At 43.9% G+C, this 19,375-nt stretch overlaps 1 protein-coding gene across 4 annotated transcripts in view; it reads left to right on the top strand.

The window, feature by feature from the left end:
- Positions 1 to 19,375, top strand: part of phldb1b (pleckstrin homology-like domain, family B, member 1b) — a 72,460-nt gene that overhangs the window by 9,560 nt on the left and 43,525 nt on the right. For all 4 annotated transcript variants that reach the window (XM_030109364.1, XM_030109367.1, XM_030109365.1 and 1 more), the window contains exon 5: positions 14,813 to 14,938. In XM_030109364.1, the coding sequence (XP_029965224.1) occupies positions 14,813 to 14,938 (126 nt within the window). The remainder of the gene's footprint in view (positions 1 to 14,812; positions 14,939 to 19,375) is intronic.

Genomic DNA, 19,375 nt, shown 5'->3' with positions numbered 1-19,375 from the left:
ATAACCAGGAATGACAGCAATTCTCTCCTGTCGGCTGTCAGTACACCGTGTGAAGCTGTAGCGCTGAGGAGAAGTAGTGCCTGTTTGCTTTTTCCAAATACTGCCATCCTGATGTGAACTTCCAGAGGAATCACATGTCATCCCACATTTTGAGGCTAGACGACAACTCCCAATAAGATTCCTACTTCTGTATGAAATCCAAGGAATGTTCAACGTATTTGATATTTTCAGAGAAAAAAAAACAACTTTTTCTTCTTTGGACTGATATTCTCATACCTAAACTGTGGAGTTTGGTATGACTGTGACAACAGAAAGTGATAATACAATGAAATCAACACCAGAACAATATTTTCAACAGATTTCCAAGAAGGTAAATACTGGAATCTGTTTATTTCCTCAGCACACCTTTATCCCTGCATGAAAATGAGACTAGAACAACTTCTCAGTCCTTTGTTGGCTAGATGTGGTTTATGAAGAGGATTGTCATCCTTATGAATTGAAGTCATTACTGAATTGAAGCGACCATCACCTTTGATTCAGCGCAGAGTGAAATTGTGACATTTTTAACCAAAAACCTTTTTAAGAGAATTCAGTGTTTTCAGATTGAGCCAAAAGTGTAAATATAAAGTAGAATTATGCTAAAAAGTACCAAATATAGATATGACCAACTTTTTTTTCAAGTAGACTTTCAGCATTCTTTGTAGTGGATTGTAGTTTTTCAGTGAATAATGGAACTAATGCATGGTTTTTAGTTTGTCTTTTGGAAGAACAAAGAATGTTCTTAAAGTGCGTTTTATAGGGAGTATTGAGTTTTTAGACATGTAGACACTGTGTGACTGCTTGAATCGATCTATCCATAGGAAACCATAGAAATCCACACAGAATAACATGGAAGTTCCAGGGATTTGGGGATGAGGACTAACCTTTAGCTACCTGCTGATACTGAGTATTAGTGCATTATAGCGCAAATACGAGGAAGGCATGATGGTATCTGGTGGGAAAATTTCCACAAATTGAGGATTAGGGGAATGCAACATGTTGAGTCGTCGCCTGTTGGAGGAAGCTGCTTCATTTAGTGTCACGTCTTCAGGAAGAAGGCTCTTTCCAGCCGCCGTAAAGCTGGTTCTGATGGATCGTCCCTTCCGAAGCCATCTGCCGCTGGGGGCATGTTTAACAGCAGGGGGGTGGGGGTGGGGGCGCTCTGACACAAAGGAGGAAGAGGAGGAGAGTGAGACGTGGACGTGAGGGGGCTGTTTAGGTGGGGAACATCTGTGGCGATGAGCGTCCGTCAGAAGAGCAGCTGCTGCGTCGGAGTCTCGGTCTTTTTAAAGGACCGCCACCATAATTTCACAGCTCAACATCAGGAGAACCGCAGCTGCAAACACAATGTGGAAACCTGCTGCACGGACAACCGACCGGGAAAACAATCGTTTACATAAAGTCGTTGCTTCTTCATTCATCTGTTGTTTAAGATCCTGTTTACAAAATCACGTTTTCAAGTAAAAAAGCAAAACTTTCTCATCAGAATTAGACATGAAGAGGTTTAGCTTCGTGGTGGATTTTATGGCTTCTTTTTTTAGTTGCCTTTTGTTTTCATGGCTGTGATTAAGAAGTGCAAGGTTGAACTGATGACTCAAATAAGTTTTATTTCAACATGTTCAGACATTTCTTGGTGGTTTGGTTTGGTTGGAGTTGCAGAATAATTCCTCTCCACATTCTTATTATCTTGAATGTTTCAAGGTTCCAAAGCTATTAAACGAATGAATAAAATCTCTGAAGAGTTTAATAAAAACTTTAAAAATAGATTTTAAAAAAGACCTAGTCAATAAAAAGCCAAGCTGAATGGTGAGGGATGAAAGCTCGGGGTGAACGGCGCCCTGATCTTCCCTGCTTAACTCCAATCACTGCGGCTCAGCTTTGATGTGGTCACTGTTAATGGGACCATGTAAATTCCTGTTTTTGAAATAAATATTCCAGATTCCTTTCTGACCACATGAGAATGTGTAAATTTCAGCTTTTTATATTTATTTCTTTTTAATGAACATTTCTACCCAGGGTGCATCTGACTGGTAGTTTCTTTGCTTGTGGCCCGTCCTCTTAATGAACTGCATAAAACCCAGAGCGTGCGAGTTGAAGCCGCCGTCTCCCCAGGTCTCCATCGCGGTATCTGGCTGGCGTCAGACACGTGATCTCTTCTTCTTCTTCTTCCACATCACGTCTTCAGTCCTGCTTCCCGTCTCGTTGGCACATGACCTGAACGTGAGGAGGTCATTCCTCCTCCTCCTCCTCCTCCTCCGAACCTGCTCCGTATCTCCTCTGGTATGTGCTTGATGGCGAGAGGCGGTCATTGATTAACTGGCGTGCTTTACTCCCTTTGGCCTTTTTCCGAGGCTGTAAACCGTCGGCTTTCCATAGCAACAGTCAGCCGAATTTGTGGGCATCTCTTTGTCCGCCGCTCCTCCAGATGCTTCGGCTGCGTCCCACAATGCCGCCGCTTCAGCGGAGACGCTTTTGTTCGGCGTGCGCAAGAGTGCGAACAGGGAAGAGTCTGTCCCGACAGTCGGCTGGTAAAAGCTGCGACGGTCCGTGAGGGGAGTGCGCTATTCAGGCTGACTGGGTTGAAGAACATTAATGAATTTCTCAGGGGCTTCGTCTATGTGTGGCGCTTCATTGTCTGATCGGCGCCCCGCTGCCGCTTTTAGGAGGACAACAGCTCTCATCGGAGAAGTCGTGACTCATTAAACCAGCCTGTACACTCTTGAAATGTAGAAAAAGCCTGGCGTGGTCCGACAGGAACAATGGTTTAACGTAGCTGCATCATGTTCCGGTCGTGTCACAGATGATTGTTTGTCAGTGAGGATTAAGATTCCTCGTTTTGTTTCATGTTATTTATTGAATTTCTCTTACTGTCGGTGACTAAACCAATGTCTGTAAGTCAGCCGAGGTCAAAAATGTCCCCGTCTGACAACAGAATGCTGCTCCTGTGCAGAAAAGCCTCCATTACAGGATTAAACATTGATGGTTCTGGAACCGCAGCTATAGACTGAAGACCATTGATCTTATATCAGGTGTGACTTATGGTAAATGTTGTGACCCAGAATGGTTGAAGGCCAAGTAATGACTTAATAAAGAAATTAGCCAAATGATGTGAGCTTCACTGATGACGATCCTGTTCTACTGCTGATCAGCTGAACTGTGTGACTGAAGTTAAACATTGTTCAGACGGATTCGGTGCGGCTGACTGATGTACTGGAACCATTAGCTAACCAAATCTACACCGTCCGTGACAAAAACACACTCAGTCGCCGAGGGCAACGAACGCTGCTAAGGTGCCGAACTCCTCCGGGAGCTTTTGCCCAAGGACACGTCAACACGTGACCTGTTGTCATTCAGGATTTAGTGCCAGACTGCTGCTGAGCTCCGGTTCCTGTCCGACCACTGTTCTCGGGGCTAGAACGTCTTGCCCCTGCTCCAGCGCTGAGCCAGCGATCCTCTAGACGTGTTGCAGTCGTTCCGCCACGCGCTCCTTCCCCGGCTGAACTCATGGCGGTAGAATGTGAAGCGGCGCTGCTCCGACCGCCTCCCGGTTCCTCTGATCCAGCCTTCTGGGAAATGTCCTTCTGACTAAGCTGACACGCTGGAAAGACCGAACGCGGTCTCACCAACGCATAGGAAAGAGGAGGGGGGAAGCACGCAGAGAGTATTTATTAGAGAGAAGATGGAATATTTGGCGCTCGGACACATTTCCGATGGGTTTGGGAGAGAGCGGGGCTGCTAACCACTTCTCTCCTTAATGCCACAGTACCCTGGAGGCAGCGTGTGGTATTCGCTCCGATTGGCTGAACGCTCCGGAGGAAACCTCGCTCGAGTTTCACCTGATTACTTCTGTCAGCTCTCGTATTAGGTCAGTGCTCCTCATAAAAGGTTCTCTGCAGGCATTTCATCTCTTTCAGGGTATGATTGCCTCCTTTTCTGAAGTGCATCTTGACTTTAAAGACCTTTAAAACAAGAGGAGCACATTCAAAGACCTTCTGACACGCGGATTCTCAAACACGTTTAGAAGGATTTTCTAAAAGCAAAAAGGTACCTTAGGGTTTTCAGCTTTTCCTTACTGTCTCTAAATTCCTTCAATTTACAATCGGTAGTTTAAAAACCCTGCAACCTGTTTTTATCACTTCTCACGCAATAAAATTCATCTGGCGCCACAAAAAACATGTTTAACCTTTACAGTCAGGATAACAGCTCTTAAAGTTGTGGGTACAGTTTTCCTAAACATTTAGAAGCTGTCTGTTATGACATTTCGTACCTGTAATTTAGAAAATTAGACTTTTTATTACATTTGCAGCCTTTTCAGCTGTTTCTAGTGGTTTTACAGTTTCTAAAAGTTTTGTCCATTTTAGATAATTGAGTCATTTCAGCTCATTTGATTTGTTTGTTCTATTTTCCATCTTTTATAGTGATTTAAGCTGTTTTAGTCAGTTTAAATGTGAAAGCACTTTTAGTGTTTTAGCCACTACTTTTGCTATTTTCAAACATTGTGGCTGTTTTTCATATTTAGTCATTTCTACCAGTTTTGTCCATTTTCCTTTTGTGGCTTTTGCTCTTTCATCCATTTTAGTCATTTTAGCTATTTTTTCTTTATTTTTCAGGTGATTTCTTTGGAGAAAAGAAAATTCAAACAATAATCAGATCAGAAATCGTACTGCTTATATATAGTTTTGTAAAAACTTCATTATTAAGGAGGCAAAAGAGCCACATGTGGTTCCAGATTTGCAGGTTGCAGACCCAGAACACAAGCACGAGTTTTCAAATACTCTCACCTGGTCGATGAATGCTTGATCAGACTGCTGGTTGATTTACCAGAAATCCATAAGTGTTCCTGCTGGTTTTTAGGAGCCAGCTTACATGGTGAGAATTTCTAGAGAAAACGCAAAACATTCGTTGTGTCGGATGTCTGTTTACACCACAACGGTGCTCGGAGTCACTGAAAAAGCAGCTTTATGGAAACAGCTGCCTAGCTGGAACCTTTTGAAAACATTCTGTGTGGATTTCAGCGTTTCTGCCGTTTCCGTGTAAATGGACATGGTTTTCATAACGTTTCTGAAATGAAAACGCAAAAACGATGAGGGAAAGGCAGCGACAGTCTTCCCTCCGGACGTCCTGCTCTGAGGATTCCCGTGTGAGGCGGACACTCCGGAGGAGGTGATGTGATGAGCGACACTCCACTGATTGTTACCTGGGCGTTTGTGGAGGACAGAAAGCTGCCGATGCTGCAGAATCCCTCACTCAGTGTGATTAGACCCCAGTCACTCCTGAAGCTCTCTGGGAGGGAATTGTTCTCGCTGGCAACACTCAAGGAATCAATCTAGCTGATTACACACACACACACACACACACACACACACACACACACTCCTCTCTTTAACGCTGTCCTTTCCTTCCTGACTTTGTCCATGTGTAATTATGAGAGTGGCCATGTGTCATACTTTGTGAAATAATCACATCTCGGCTCTTTTTTTTCGCTGAGCTCGCCCTTGGAGAGGAGTAATCCGGAGATGTTTTGGAGCCGTCGGTTCTTGGAAGGATCCTGGCGTTCTTGTTGCCGGGTCAGAGAGTTCTCATGAGGAGAGGAGGGAGCAGAATCTGCTGCCTTTTCAAGCAAACCAAAACCAGCGTTGTGATAGATTACCCTGCACAGAGCCAGGCAGCGACGGCAGTGATCCAAACCCTTCTAATAAACTGCCAGGAGTTTTTGCTGGCTAAATTCAGAATGATGGGTAGTTTAGTGCTGTATTTCTGCGTTTGAGTCCTTACAGCTTGGTCAACACGTCACGGATTGGAATCAGTCTTTGAAAACGGGAAAAATGAAGTTGGCTCCTTTAGTTCGTAGGGAGCTAATTAAAGTTCCAGTGAAACTGTCATTTTCAGTCAAAGTGGTGCTTGATCAACATGAAGGGATTAAAGGCAGAATAATGGCTTTGATTGTGACTGTGTTTGTCTTAAATCCCTCATCAGCCTGAAGCAATGGCTTTCATTCCCACAGATTAATGATGTGACAGACCTTCACAGGCCCGGTCCTCCCAAATTTCAATCTGAACAAGTGAGCAGAAATAATCATCTTAAAGAAGTGCAAGCATTCAAAGAAAGACCAAAAAAAAAGGTTTTTATGAACGCTTTCGGTCAGTTTGAGCTGTATTCAAATATAACAGTTCATAACTTTGGCTTTCTTCCTGATAATTAGTCCATTAACACCCAAAGACTTTAAATATCTGAACTTTGTTGGCCTGATTCATTTGCTTTGAGATGTCTCCTTGTTGGACAATTAATTGATTCTATAGACTTTCCATCAAATTATTCTTTCCATTTGTGGAACAGTTCTTAGCAGCAGGGATACACCACCCTAATTTTTTTAAAGGACTCGTGTAAGTACTAACCTTTAGCTACTTTAGGAACCAGCACTTAGAAACCCGATTTTTGTCTTCTCAAACAGTAAAAAGTAATGGATCTTCGATGTCAGACTAATTTTAGATACTCTTTCACTTCAATGTGAAACAGCTGTACACATCACCCAATGGAAAAAAGCCACTAAAGTGACATAAAGGATTGTTTCTTTTGACTGGGACTCTAAAAGGACTTAATAGATGCCTAAAATAATGGAGTCAGGATGTGTGCTGTTGTGTCAGGGCAGCAGTTTTTATGAGCCTGTCAACAGAAACAACAGAGCTGTCTTCACAGGGATAGACTCTCTTTGCTGTCGTAGCCATTTTTCTATCCAGTTCACTGAAGCCAGACCCTCCCTTGAGCGCACGATTGGTCTAAAAGGACGCAGAGTGAAAGGATTCATATCATTTTTCAAAGCTTCAAAGAAAAATCATGGATGGAAGAAAGTCTCTGACTTTCTTCAAAAAGAAAATCACCCAAAAAACACTTCTAGAAATCGTAAAGGAAACTAGATCAGATTTATTTTAAATGCTATCTTTGTTGTCCTCCAGACAATCAAAAAGGTTTAAAAATAAGTTGTCATCCTCATGTAGACATACATTTCATGATGTCTTGATTCCTAATGATTTCTGACGATCCCTACAAGGGTTGTAAACGTATATTTTTTGTGGATATTGGTGTTACTCTAAAAACACTCAAAACTTTTTGTTAAAATTCACTAATCTGTGGGGAAAAAAAAGCAAAAATAACAAAAAAGAAATGCTGAAATTGATGAAACTGTAAAAACAACTTTGAAACAAATACTGGAATTGGCTAAACTACTTCAAAAGTAAGAACAATGAACTTAAAGACTTTAAAACTTACACTTCGTCTAATGGTGACAAACCAGAAGTCGGTCTGTCTCCTGACATTCATTCCACCCCTTCACTTTGGCCCTCTTGGTCCAGATCTTCATTATTCACTGGTGTTCTGAGATGTTCTACCACAGTCAGAACCTGAAGCTGATTGGATTGTTCCTGTTCTTCGGTGGAAGGGGGGCTTCCTAAATGTCAGAGACCACCCTCCCTGCTGAAGGGAAAGCTGATCCCGGCCTCCGCCAGCCGTGGCTTCGTCTTACCTGTCAGCTCGTCTTATTAGAAGCAGCGTCGGTGGATGTCTCGAGAAAGCAGAGTCTTCTAGGCCACCGACGACGACGTGACGGGGTATCAGATGATTTATCTGCAAGCAAAGCTCCCTAAAATTTGGATTGTAAGACATTGTACACCAAACTAGAAGATAAAGTCGCAAACTTTTTGAGCAATATGCTGATAAACAGACTCGTCTCAAACGTCTTTTCCTTGAAGTCTAAAAAAAGAGCTTGGTGGTTTTAGGCGTGGTTAATATCTTTGTGTGGTTAGGGTTCGGCATCTCTCTGGTCTCATTACCGTCCCACCCTGTGCTGCAGAGGGGCTCGCCTGCAGATAAGGTGGGGAAACCCACGGCGTCAGGATGGGATCTGCTGCTTCCAGGAACAGAAGCGGACACTTTTTCCATCGAGCCAGTCTTGGGATGAGCTGCAGATAAGCCTTGTTTGCTCCTTCTGGAAGATTTTTTTTTTTGGTTGGCGGTTTAAAGTTGATAATAAACGCCATCTGTCGTTACCCCGTTTATTGACTCAACACCAATTACCCTCCAATCCTGTAATTGCAAAACGAAGCACGGTAGCTTCTGTGTCAACGCCATGTGGCCGCCCGGTAATGAATATCTGCGTGATTTATGGCCCCGGCCCGTCCCGCCTTGTCCACGCTGAGTGTGATACACGACCCGTTCAGAGCATCTGCGTACCCCCGACTCGAAGCCCCGACCTGGATAAACACTCCGTGTCTCCCCGGACCATAAATCTGCACACATTCTGTGGAGGTGTGTCGTCCTGACGCTGCCTGAGCCGTGTCTCCTCGCAGTGGGAGGATCCATCATCATGAGGAACTGCTCGCTGCCGCAGTGCTTGAATAGATGAGTGCTAATTAGCATCGGGGGACTGCCGGTAATGGACCTCGGCGGCGGTGCTTCAGTTAGCATTCAGAGCAGATGGATTGATCGGGAAAATACCACGTCTGATCTGCGATGTATTCACAAATGTGAAAAAAAAAAAAAAAAAACTCATGTAAAGGTCAAGTTCTCTGTATTTATTGCCTGATACGACAGGAAAATGTCAAGTTTGAGGTTTCATTAGCTGGGCCACGGTGTGTAAATGTTAAATCAGAACGTATTTAAAGGTTTATATTATGATGGATAATAGGAATAAAAACCTGACTACCTTTCTGGTAATGTGACCGCGGTTGAGGTTTTTATCTAAGCCTTTATTTAACCCAACAACAGCAGCGCATTTTGCACTAAAACATAGAAAACCAGTTGCTTCTATCAAAGAAAGAAAAAGTCCTCACCCCTTAGACCACTTGGTAGCTATGTTCTAATCAGTCATCAGTGATTTCAACCAGAGAACAGAATAGTCAGTGTTCATAAGTGGCTGAAAAACCAACTCATGTTTGAATCACAGAAGACTTCATGTCTAGAAATTATTAATGAAAAACCAAGCTATCAGTTTGAATTTATTTTTTCAGGCAACAAAATCTGATCGGCAATCAATAAACCTCATGTTTATTTGTGTGGATTCTTGCCTCAGATTGTGTGTGGTTCCAAAATACTTAAAGGTGCATTAAGGAGTTTTTCAACTTTAAAAATACTTATTTTCCACCATAAATATGTTACAAATATTCAATAATGTGTACAATGTGCCCTGACATATTTATTGCAAGTACCTCTAACAGCGCCAAATAGTCACTTGAAAGTTGCAGTGCCAGATTTTTTTGGGGGGACAATTTGAGATGATGTGACGTAATGCGCGCTCCCGCTGGCCTGATTTCCTTAAGTTTCGTTTTGTCCACCATTACTCCTCCAGATGCTTAACGAGCAACAACTGAGCAGTACTGAGGATGGATCTTCCAAAAAGTAAGAAAAGACCGGCTTCTAGCACTGCCACAACTCCAGCACAGACCCACCAGGCAAAAGAAACTTAAATTTTACTCGAGCACTACTTAAAGAGCAAGGAAGGAGTTCCTCTCTTCCGTGCACGTACATGGACACAAGCTACAGGCACTAGTGTTTTTCACTAAGCTGCAGTTACGTCCAAGGCCTGCAGGGGTCGTTGTTTCTCATGAAACATGCAAACTCCTTAATGCACCTTTAATTAAAAAAAAAAAAAAAAAAAAAAAAAAAATATATATATATATATATATATATATATATATATATATGTACTGCCCTGGACGACATCAGCTTATCACAAACCGTTTACAAATTACAGGACGCTCTTGTCTATCATGCTACATGTACAATGTTTCATATATGACAATTTTTCCTGAGAAGAATTGCAAATCTGCTAGAAGACAATGAAGCTGATGTCAAATTACAAGTTTCTGAGGGAAGGTTGGGATGGATGTTAAAGTGAAAAGCTGTTGAAAGGGGCCACTACGGTGGAGTTCTGCAATAGGAAGCACTCTTCTTTAACCACCTATCAATGCCTATTGATTTCTGTATTAGTGCATGCTTAGTGCATACTCATGCACCTTGAATGCCTTATGTCCCATTAGCATCCTGTCGTATACACACAGCAGATTTTTAGTTTGCCAGCACCTTTTGAAGAAGCGAGTGTTTCTTGGAAATGTTCTTTTAAGACTTTAAGACCAGTCGAATATCTGGGGGGGAGGGGGGGGGGGAGTTACATTTCTGTAAACCTAAAGAGATACACTCTCAATAAGTGGTGCCTTATATGGAAAAACACTGAGCGACTGATATTCCTGGTGCTGACTGGTGTCTTCCACAATCTTCCGAACATTCCTGTGGCGAGTGTGAGCTGATTTCATTTAATATCTTCCACTGCAGAACTGGCTGAAACGCCACCGGAGGTTGAAAGTGGCGGCTTCTGACTGCACACTTTGTTTCCAAAGGCGACTCGTGTTTCATTCGATGACGCACTGGGCTGACGTTTGAGCAGATATTCCACTCAAAAGATGGAAAGTGGAGCGAAATGCAAGCTGGTTTTCTGTTCCCGTGCGGTGGCACTAGAGGAAGCGTGTGCGCTGTCGGTTTTTTTTTGCCGAGTCATTGCGAGGCCCCTCTGCTGTCAGTGACCGGGCGAGCCCGCCGGGGGGCCCGCCGGGGCCCGCCGGCCAGCGTCAGCTACCAGCAGCGGTTTGTGCTGAGAGGACGGAGAGACGGGGGTGAGAACGTCATCCCTCATCCGTCAGCCTGCAGCAGCGGCAGCAGATACCACGATACACAGATGCATGCTGGGAGTTCCCAACAAACAACCACTGTTTTGCACAACACAAATAAGATGAGTTTGATTAAAAATGCTTTGAATTATGGTTAATTTTTTGCTAAATGTGGCTGTGTTGACTGAGCTGGATTTCGTTCATGATACTAACCGGACGATAAGTTGGATCGTTAAAAACGTATAAGTCACATTAATTTTTCCATCTCTAAACGTAACAGAACCTTCGATAAGCTTCAGCTAGCAGCTGCTGCTCTCTTTTCTTAATGGAGATATTTTTTCTTACTCTTTTGACCAAATACAGTAGTAATGAAGGTTTTTCTGTGGAACTGGGACATCTAGTGGTCTCTGATGGTATCTTACTGTATATAAGATCATTCCTTAGTTGCATGAACAGCCAGAAACTAATAAAAATTAGATTTATACTTTGGGAAAAACAGTAAATTATAATTTAACAAACCTTTCACACCTAAAATTACTTTTAAAACCAGCTAATCAGAGTTTTAGTTGGTGAACATAGTTTTGTTGACGCAAATAGATTAAATATACATTTTTTTGAGTACAGAAGGACTTACATAAAAGTGAAAGAATTTCGCCTGTAGCTAAAACGACCTTGTATTTCACAGCATTATGAAGATATGTTAATAATGAACAAATGTTAAATCTGCTAATAATTTACAAATATTTTAAGATATTTCAAATGTAGCTGCTTTGGGGTAAATGCTAATGCTACTTTTTTTATCCTCACAAAAAGTGCCTCTTAACATAGTCTAAGCTGTCACTACGATACAGCGCTACAGCACAATAAAAACAAATTGAGTTGTTTTCGTAAGGTGGTTTTTTTCCATTGTCTGACACAGATATCCAACCAGACAACATGTCACTCGGCTAATTTGACTTGAACGACAAGCTGAGACTGGCAGAAGAAACCTCGTGAGTGCAGGGATGGTGGTGATTATTATTATTATTATTATTCACCATTGTTCTTCAATAGAGTCGCTCACTGTTGGAGTAAAACTGAAGCCCCGCAGCGGGAGTGTGTCAGACACACGCCGCTTCAAGCTACGTTCTTTCAAGCGGCTCTTCCTCTGCGAGCGGCCGTATTGATCTGCGTAGGGGGGGGGGAGGAACGTGCCGGTGCATGTCGGGGGAGGGGAGCGCGCTGCCGGCAGGATCCAGAGGAGGCCGGAGCGGCTGTATGAAGCAGCCGACGTGGCTCCTGCACACCGCACCGTCAACATCCCCACGACTGCCTCCCCACGTCGGCGTGTTTTTGTTTTCCCTCCTTCCTGAGCGGACCGATGGCGTTCTCCTTTTTCAAGCTGATTCCAGATATCCACACAAACTATGTGAACTGTGGAAAAATACCGACCAGAACTATGCCAAGTGGGCTTGGTGTTGCAACCACTGGTGGAAATTTTAAAAAGCAGCTTGTGCAGAAGTAGCAAAAAAAAAATACAAGATTGGATAAGTGCGCAAGCATGTGGGATTTGTTCTGCTAATATCAGGGATCAGTTGAACTGGGGGCTATCAACACGGCTAACACCAAGGCCTCTGCTTTCAGAGGTTTGGATGGACTGTGTTTTTATTCTGGTCTGCCAGTCAGAAAGAGCTGCTTTACACATGCAGAACCAAGCAGTGAGTCAGGTCTCTCTTCATGATCGGACTTGTTAGGCTCATGCTAGCTTTACATGGAAATGATCCATTCGGAGTCAAAATGTGTCCAGCTGGCACTAAATCCTGAGAGCACCATGTCCAAATGAAACTTGTCATATGTGAGATTTACACTCAATAGCCTTTAAAAACAAACATACAGAAGATTGACACACAATCAAACAAAATAACCCAGAGAAGAGTTCCCAATTTAGGAGGCAGGACACCTTCTGGATGGGGCTGGACCCAGTGATTCAGCTGTCCGGTCATGGTGGTGGTATCTGGATCATAATTCTGAGATGTGGATATTCACAGCCCCAGAGTAACAGTGAGAACAAATCAGACAGTTTCATGGTATCAGAGGTAGCCGTGATCATGGTATCGCAGTGACATCTTGTTTTGACGGCTGGTGTTGACCTGAGCAGGCAGCTGTTTTCCATCAGGTGTTTTCTGAGCGTCTGCTGCTCACAATACAAGGCTTTGTTGTACATTTCCGTGGCAGGCGGCCTGATGGAGAACTCTCCGCCCTATTCTTTCTTTCCGCCCGGCGAACACGTTTCCCTCCTAATCTGTACGTTACACTGACAAAATAAACACAGCTTATCTGCTGAGACAGTGCGATGGATCACCATGGAGTCGATCTGTTTGTTGTTTCGTGTGTTGTGTCAATGAATAAAGTGTGAAAATCACCGTTACACTGAAGAGTTTCATCAAATCAAACACGCATCACTGAAAATACACTTTTTTTAAGTATGAAAATCTAGTTACAGAACATCTTTTGGACTCCAGTTGGAACATGTAGAACCTCTGTTTCATGGTAAGCTTGGCTCCCTGTGTCTTTTAGGATCGATTTTAGGTTGTTTTTTTTAATGGTTTTTAATAGTCTTAACTCACAGATTTATCTTTTGAACCATGGCGAACCCTCAGGCCCTCCTCTTTTCATCATTCCTACCATTAAAACAAGAACCTATGGTGAGGCTGCTTTCCAACGCTCCGCACCATGTTTATGGAGAACCTGAGGGCTACAGAGAACGTTTGTGCTTCTAAAAGCAGGCTCAAGACCTTCTTCTTTAATGAGGCTTTTAATAAATGTCCTCCTTTTACCGGCTGTCAGATTTTAGAATTATGATTTAGCCATTTATTTACCTTTGGCAAGAGGTGGGCGACTGGGCTGGAGAAATTCTCCCATGGTGGAACTTTTTGAAAACTCTCGGGCTCTGTCACCGTGTGAACGGGTGAAAATGACACTTCCAGAGATACTCAGGCTTCATCATGAGTGGACTGCAGAAACACTGAGTGCTAATGTTGTAGTAAATAGTTCTTCTGCATAAGAATTTCCCCCGAATTCCATTCTCGTCCTATTCTGTCCTATTTTATTATATTCTCTTCTATTCTATTTGTCCTAAGAACTGATGCTTATCTGCTCTGCAGTCCTCATGTCAGAAGTCTGTGAGAACGTAAAACAAACCTGCTGGTTGATTTGGCTTCTTGTCTGAAAAACTCAACGCTCTTTGAAACATTTTCATTTTTCTTCAAACAAAAGACTTGAATCACCTAAATACCTGCTGAAAGTGCTCGTGCTGAGCCTCTTATCTCTTTAATTGGATGTGTTTCCTGTCGAGGCAGGATGTCGGGGCGAGGCACATCAGATTGTTGGGCTCGGTGAACCTCTGGGGATTTCATGGAGCAGAAGAAGACGTTTGATGATCATTTAAAAAGAAAATTGTGACTTTTCCTTCCTCTGAAGGAGCTTCTCTTGAACAGAGTATAAAAAAGATCTTGTTTAAGGAATGTCTTAATCCTCAGATATCTTCAACAGCAGATCAACTGCGAATGCCATGACTTGTTGTTTTTACATGTGGCTGTGAGCATTCAGCGTCGCCTCATGAGGAATCTTTAAAACACAACAAGGTTAACAGAGAGTCACATTTTATCTGCGAGACCGTGACTCCTCAAGCTCTTAAAGATATTAAAACATAACCTGGATTTTTTTGAAACCACACTGTGAGTGTTATAAACAGACACAGATTTTAAACTTTATGGGTTTTTTTAGATCTTTGAAACACCTGGTTCATTACAGGCCAATTCAGATTATTGAAATAAAGATTTGGGTTCTTAAATTGAGAGATTTTCGAAAAACCCAAACTCTTTAAAACCACCTGGAACTTGAAAGAATCACAGTGGTTCTTAAATCGAGGCCCAGACTCTTTGTACTTGACTTCTGAAAATACACTCATAAGCATAGCTTTGCCACATACGTATCTAACAACAAAACAACATGTTTCTCTCTCCTGTGGCACCAAATGGTCCAGAATCATCAGAAATCTTCCTGCTTCCGGTACGATGGTGAACTGTGTTAAATTGGAGTTTTCAGTGCGAATAAACGCCCCGTGTCTCTCTTTCCAGGGTGCATGCTGTGTTTTGGCCAGTCAGCCTTCTTTCGCTTCAACCACCCAGAGGAAGCCTTCAGGATGAAGAGCATGATGCCCCACGGAGGAGCCGGCTCCACCGGGGACTACAGACTGTGTGCAGGTACGACTTCACACTGCACACACTGCAGCGCTAAAGCAAACATTCTTCCACCTTCTCCGGCGTGAATGGAGACACAGTGGCCTTTTGTCCCGTGAAGAAAACGGGCTAAAAAGAGCATTTTTCCTGCAGAAGTTCCAGTTTCAGCTCCGCCCGTGCGCATGAATGGGCCGGATTGTTCAGGGCAGAGTTTTTTTGTGAACGTGGAGCAGGGCAGCGTGTTTTACAGGTGGATGTTTGTACAGCAGTAAACTGCAGGCATTTTTCTGCTTTTACAAGCTGGAGCAAAGGGTGGAGGCGTCGTAGTACCGGCCTGCTGCGACCATATGGAGCAACGGATTCATTTGGTCACACACAATACTGTCTGACAACAAGGCTGCAATTGGTGTGTTTTTTTTTTAAAGATTATCTCTAATTATTTGCAAGGACTATGTGTGTTTATATGTGTGTGTTAACTAAAAATTCACCTTAAACATCCTCAGACTAGTGCTGAGGTACTTTTCCGTCTCTAAAATCTGAAATGTTACATCGTAAAATGAAACTTTTCATCATTTTTTTTTTCAGGCCTCCAAATGGCATTTCTTTGTGGAATAAAGGCACAAATTGCTCGTTAGTCCTGTTTGTGGCTGTGTTACGAGGCCCCTTGTTGTCGGCGTGAGGCTCTAAAACGCAGTACCCGCTGAACCCTGGAGCCTGAATGGTGCCCAGCTGGGACCTGCTGCTGGAGTTCGCACTATGCATGTTTTATGAGCATCTCATTCCACTGCGTCTCCAGGCAAAGTTTTCAGTTGTTCGTGTGTGTGTGTGTGTGTGTGTGTGTGTGTGTGTGTGTGTGTGTGTGTGTGTGTGTGTGTGGGGTGTGTGTGTGGTGTGTGTATGTATGTGCGGAGTGTCCCTCCTGGCTGGTGCACAACTGGAAGTGTACCTTCCCTTGGCCAGATCCTCTAAAAGAGCGTCTCATTAACGCCGCCAAGCTCCTCCTTTCACTGTTGATGCTGCATGCCACTGTGTGTGTATTTGTGTGTGTGTGTGTTTGTGTGTGTGTGGGCTTAAATATAGTGGTCTCCTGTTGACTTCCCAACTGTAATGAAAGCCTTCCGTTGTTTAAGAACATACCAATTATACATTCCTGAGTGGCGTTGGGCTGGAGACTGCTTACACCACTCCCATGATAAACTCAGCATATTTATCATGCCTTATCTGTAACGAACTCCCGGACCTGGGCTGTTACTGAGACCAAACCCAACTGGACCAAAGAGTTTAGAAATTCCTCTTCGTTTTATGTCCAGTTAAAGCCATTGTGTCTTTTTTTCTTGTGTCCAAACCAAAGTCTGGACCTGGACTGTCGGGCTCGGGGCCAGAATCAGCTGGTCAAACCCAGGAAACGACTTGGTTAAGAAGAGTAGTTAATTTTTTCTATAATTTAGATAAACATTCATCTATCCTTGATACAGGTTTATCAAATGCGGTGTTGTGGGGTTCTGGATTCAGTCCCAGTTGAGTATGGATGAACAGGAGTAGTAGATCAGTCCATTACAAGTCAAACACAGAGACGCACAATATGTAGTCACTAACTAGTCCTAAAGGTTGTCTAGAAGATCTTTATTACTAACAAAAACGAATTACTATACACGTCACATATTTTCACGTTTCTTTCAAACTCACTTCATATCACTATCTTCATATTTGATGCATTCTCTACCTGTTGTGAGGTATTTGTTCAGAACTGTGAGGGAGCAGATTGTCTGCGGTGTATTTGTCCAGTCAGGTCATCGATGAGCCGCTGACCGCTGTGTCACAGCCACTGATGGGACACTTCCTGGTGTCTGCAGGCCTGACCGGCAGACAGCTTTTGTGGCCCGGAGCTGCTCGCTCAAAGTGTCTGGCGGCTGGAGTTACAGTATCCGTTTCCAGAGACTATTTATAAAGCTCCAGTACCACTGTACTGTCTGCCATCTCTGCAGCCCTCCCAGGCTACCCCCTCTTCCTGCACCCGCTGGCCTTCTGTGTGTTCGCCTTGCTTCGCGGCAAAAGGCCTTTTGATCTACGGGTGATTTGGCCGCTGTGTCTGTCACTGGCTGCTCTGCAGTCTGCACGGAGCAGCTCCAAACACAAGCCCCAAGACTTGCCATGCAGGATGGCACGTTGTGCTTGGACAATAGATATACTTTGACCATTTAAAAATAAAACCACATATTCCCTGCTGCTTTACTCTTCAGGTCTCAGCTGTTTAACACCATTCTCCAAAAGCTTGTGGTTACATCTAAAGTTGTTTATGGTTCCATTTACGAATTTGCACTCATTTGGAGCTTCCATGCAAGATAGTCCTTGGCCATTTGGACTCCACCCTTCATATTTTACAGTAGAATGACTGGATTTCATTCTGAACTGCATTTGAGAAGATTAATTACATTACCCATCGGTCACTGGGTTCATGTATTCACATAATTCCAGGAAGAATACTGACACTTGTTGTCATTTCCTGCTTTTATTTCACTAGTGCTGTCCTTCTTGGCTTTGGCCCATGGATTCCTGCACTGTTTAGTGTTTGGTGTGTGTTACATGCTGAAAGAAGCCCATCACATTGTGCCAGCTCAGCCTGAAGCTTTTTCAATGTCCTCTGTGCTGCTTTCAACCTTCACACACTTCTCTCAGTGAATCACCTCTTGGTTCCATAAACAGAATCATCTGAACCCTTTAATGAATGCGAAACACGTTGAGAACGTGACAGTGTCCAGACGCGAAGTCTTCATGTTGATGGCTGTGTAATCTTATAGTTGTTGTGTTTCTTGATGAGTCTTTGATAATTATCACAGGTGACTTACTTTTTTTTTTTTTAGAATTAAAAAAGTGGGGGAAAAAACCATAAACTTAGGAAGAAGGGTTGTAACTCAGTGTTGTTTGTGGGGTTTCTGTGATCTGTTTACCTGCCTTCACCTTCTGATCGCTGGGACTGGCCTCGGTGCTTCTGACCCTTCTCTGGTCGAAGCAGCGCAGCAGATGGACAGACTTACATTTGGTTGCCCAGAAAATGATTTGTTTGTTTGGACTCATGTAAAACGGACTCCTAATTACAGAGACGTAGAACAACGACAAGCCATAAAAGCCACTGCTGTGACTCTTTAAAGCAGCTGTAAATCTCCCAATAGTCCACATCACCACGAACAGGAAGAAGTTTGTGAAGTTCGCCACTACACACAGACGGCGGGGCGGAAGATACTTCAAATTAAAGTATAACGATGACTGTTTGAGGATTTGTATGGCTTATTTATCGAAATATGTTAATTTGAACGCCTCTACATATCTGCTATTAGTGTAAATGTGAGTTCTGAAATATTTGTTGGCAGCTTCTTCTCCATAATAATCGGTTTACATCGGCTTGCTTTAAGTTGTGAGTTTTATTGTGAAGGTGTAGAGCGGAAGCGGTGTGCGTCGCTTCCTGTGAATTGATCGCTTCGGTGCGGAGCTCAGCAGCGGCTCCGAGCAGCACCCCTGTCCCCCCCCCCCCCCCCCCCCCCCCCCCCCCCCCCCCCCCCCCCCCCTCCGCTCCTCCAGCGCTGGCTGGAGCCTCTCCTCGGCTCGGTGTGTCCGTGTAGCCGGGCGCGGCGCGGTGCCCGGAGGACGTATGTCATGTAGCGGGGTGAGCCGCGCTGGAACCGGCCGGGGGTCGCAGTTTTCATCCCGTCACGTGAGTAAAACCCTCCCGTTTATAATGCCCGAGCTGTGGGCGAGAGAAGGGGCAGGAGCCGGTACTCCGTAGACAATCCACCTGTTTCAGCGCTTCCCCCGCGGTTCTGCCGGTTCACACACGTCGCTGGCTAATATTACATACTCGAGGCTATTTTTGTCAGTGTCTAGATATATTCGGCTGACATCCTGTGAAAAACTGTCAGAAAAACTGTCAATTTTTACGGAAAATACAGTCTGTTATTTTCTCATCACAACATACGCTCATTGGAGGAATATCACAGATTTTAAAATGCGTTTGGTTGTATTGAAGTCTCTATTGATGCCGAATCACAGACCTGCATGCATATGATAAATTGTCACAAATCGTTCGGTCTCAGAATCTCAGATTTCCCAGCTGATACTAAATCGAGGGATTTGCCGGTGGAGTTTGGCGCGGCGCTGTGGAGGCGATGGTCCAGAGCCCATGACATCATTGCATTGGGCTTTCCCTCAGCAAACGGTTGCATTTTTTATTTGCGCCCCCCCCCCCCCCCCCCCCCACCCCCAACCCCCACATTCATGCACATGACAATAAAACGCTGTTTGTGCGTTTGTGAGGAGGTGACACGGATCTTGGTGTGAATAGTGCTGTGTCATTTGCTGGAGAAACGCTGTGATTGTGATGGAGCTGTCATGAAGGCTGGAGGAGAGCGGGCAGAGCTGCTCCCATCTCAGCCCCAACAGCTAATGCATTATTTGTGTAGCAACCTC

This window comes from Salarias fasciatus, chromosome 14 (assembly GCF_902148845.1).
Source record: "Salarias fasciatus chromosome 14, fSalaFa1.1, whole genome shotgun sequence".
Classification (NCBI taxonomy): domain Eukaryota; kingdom Metazoa; phylum Chordata; class Actinopteri; order Blenniiformes; family Blenniidae; genus Salarias; species Salarias fasciatus.
This window is presented reverse-complemented; position numbering and strand designations above follow the sequence as displayed.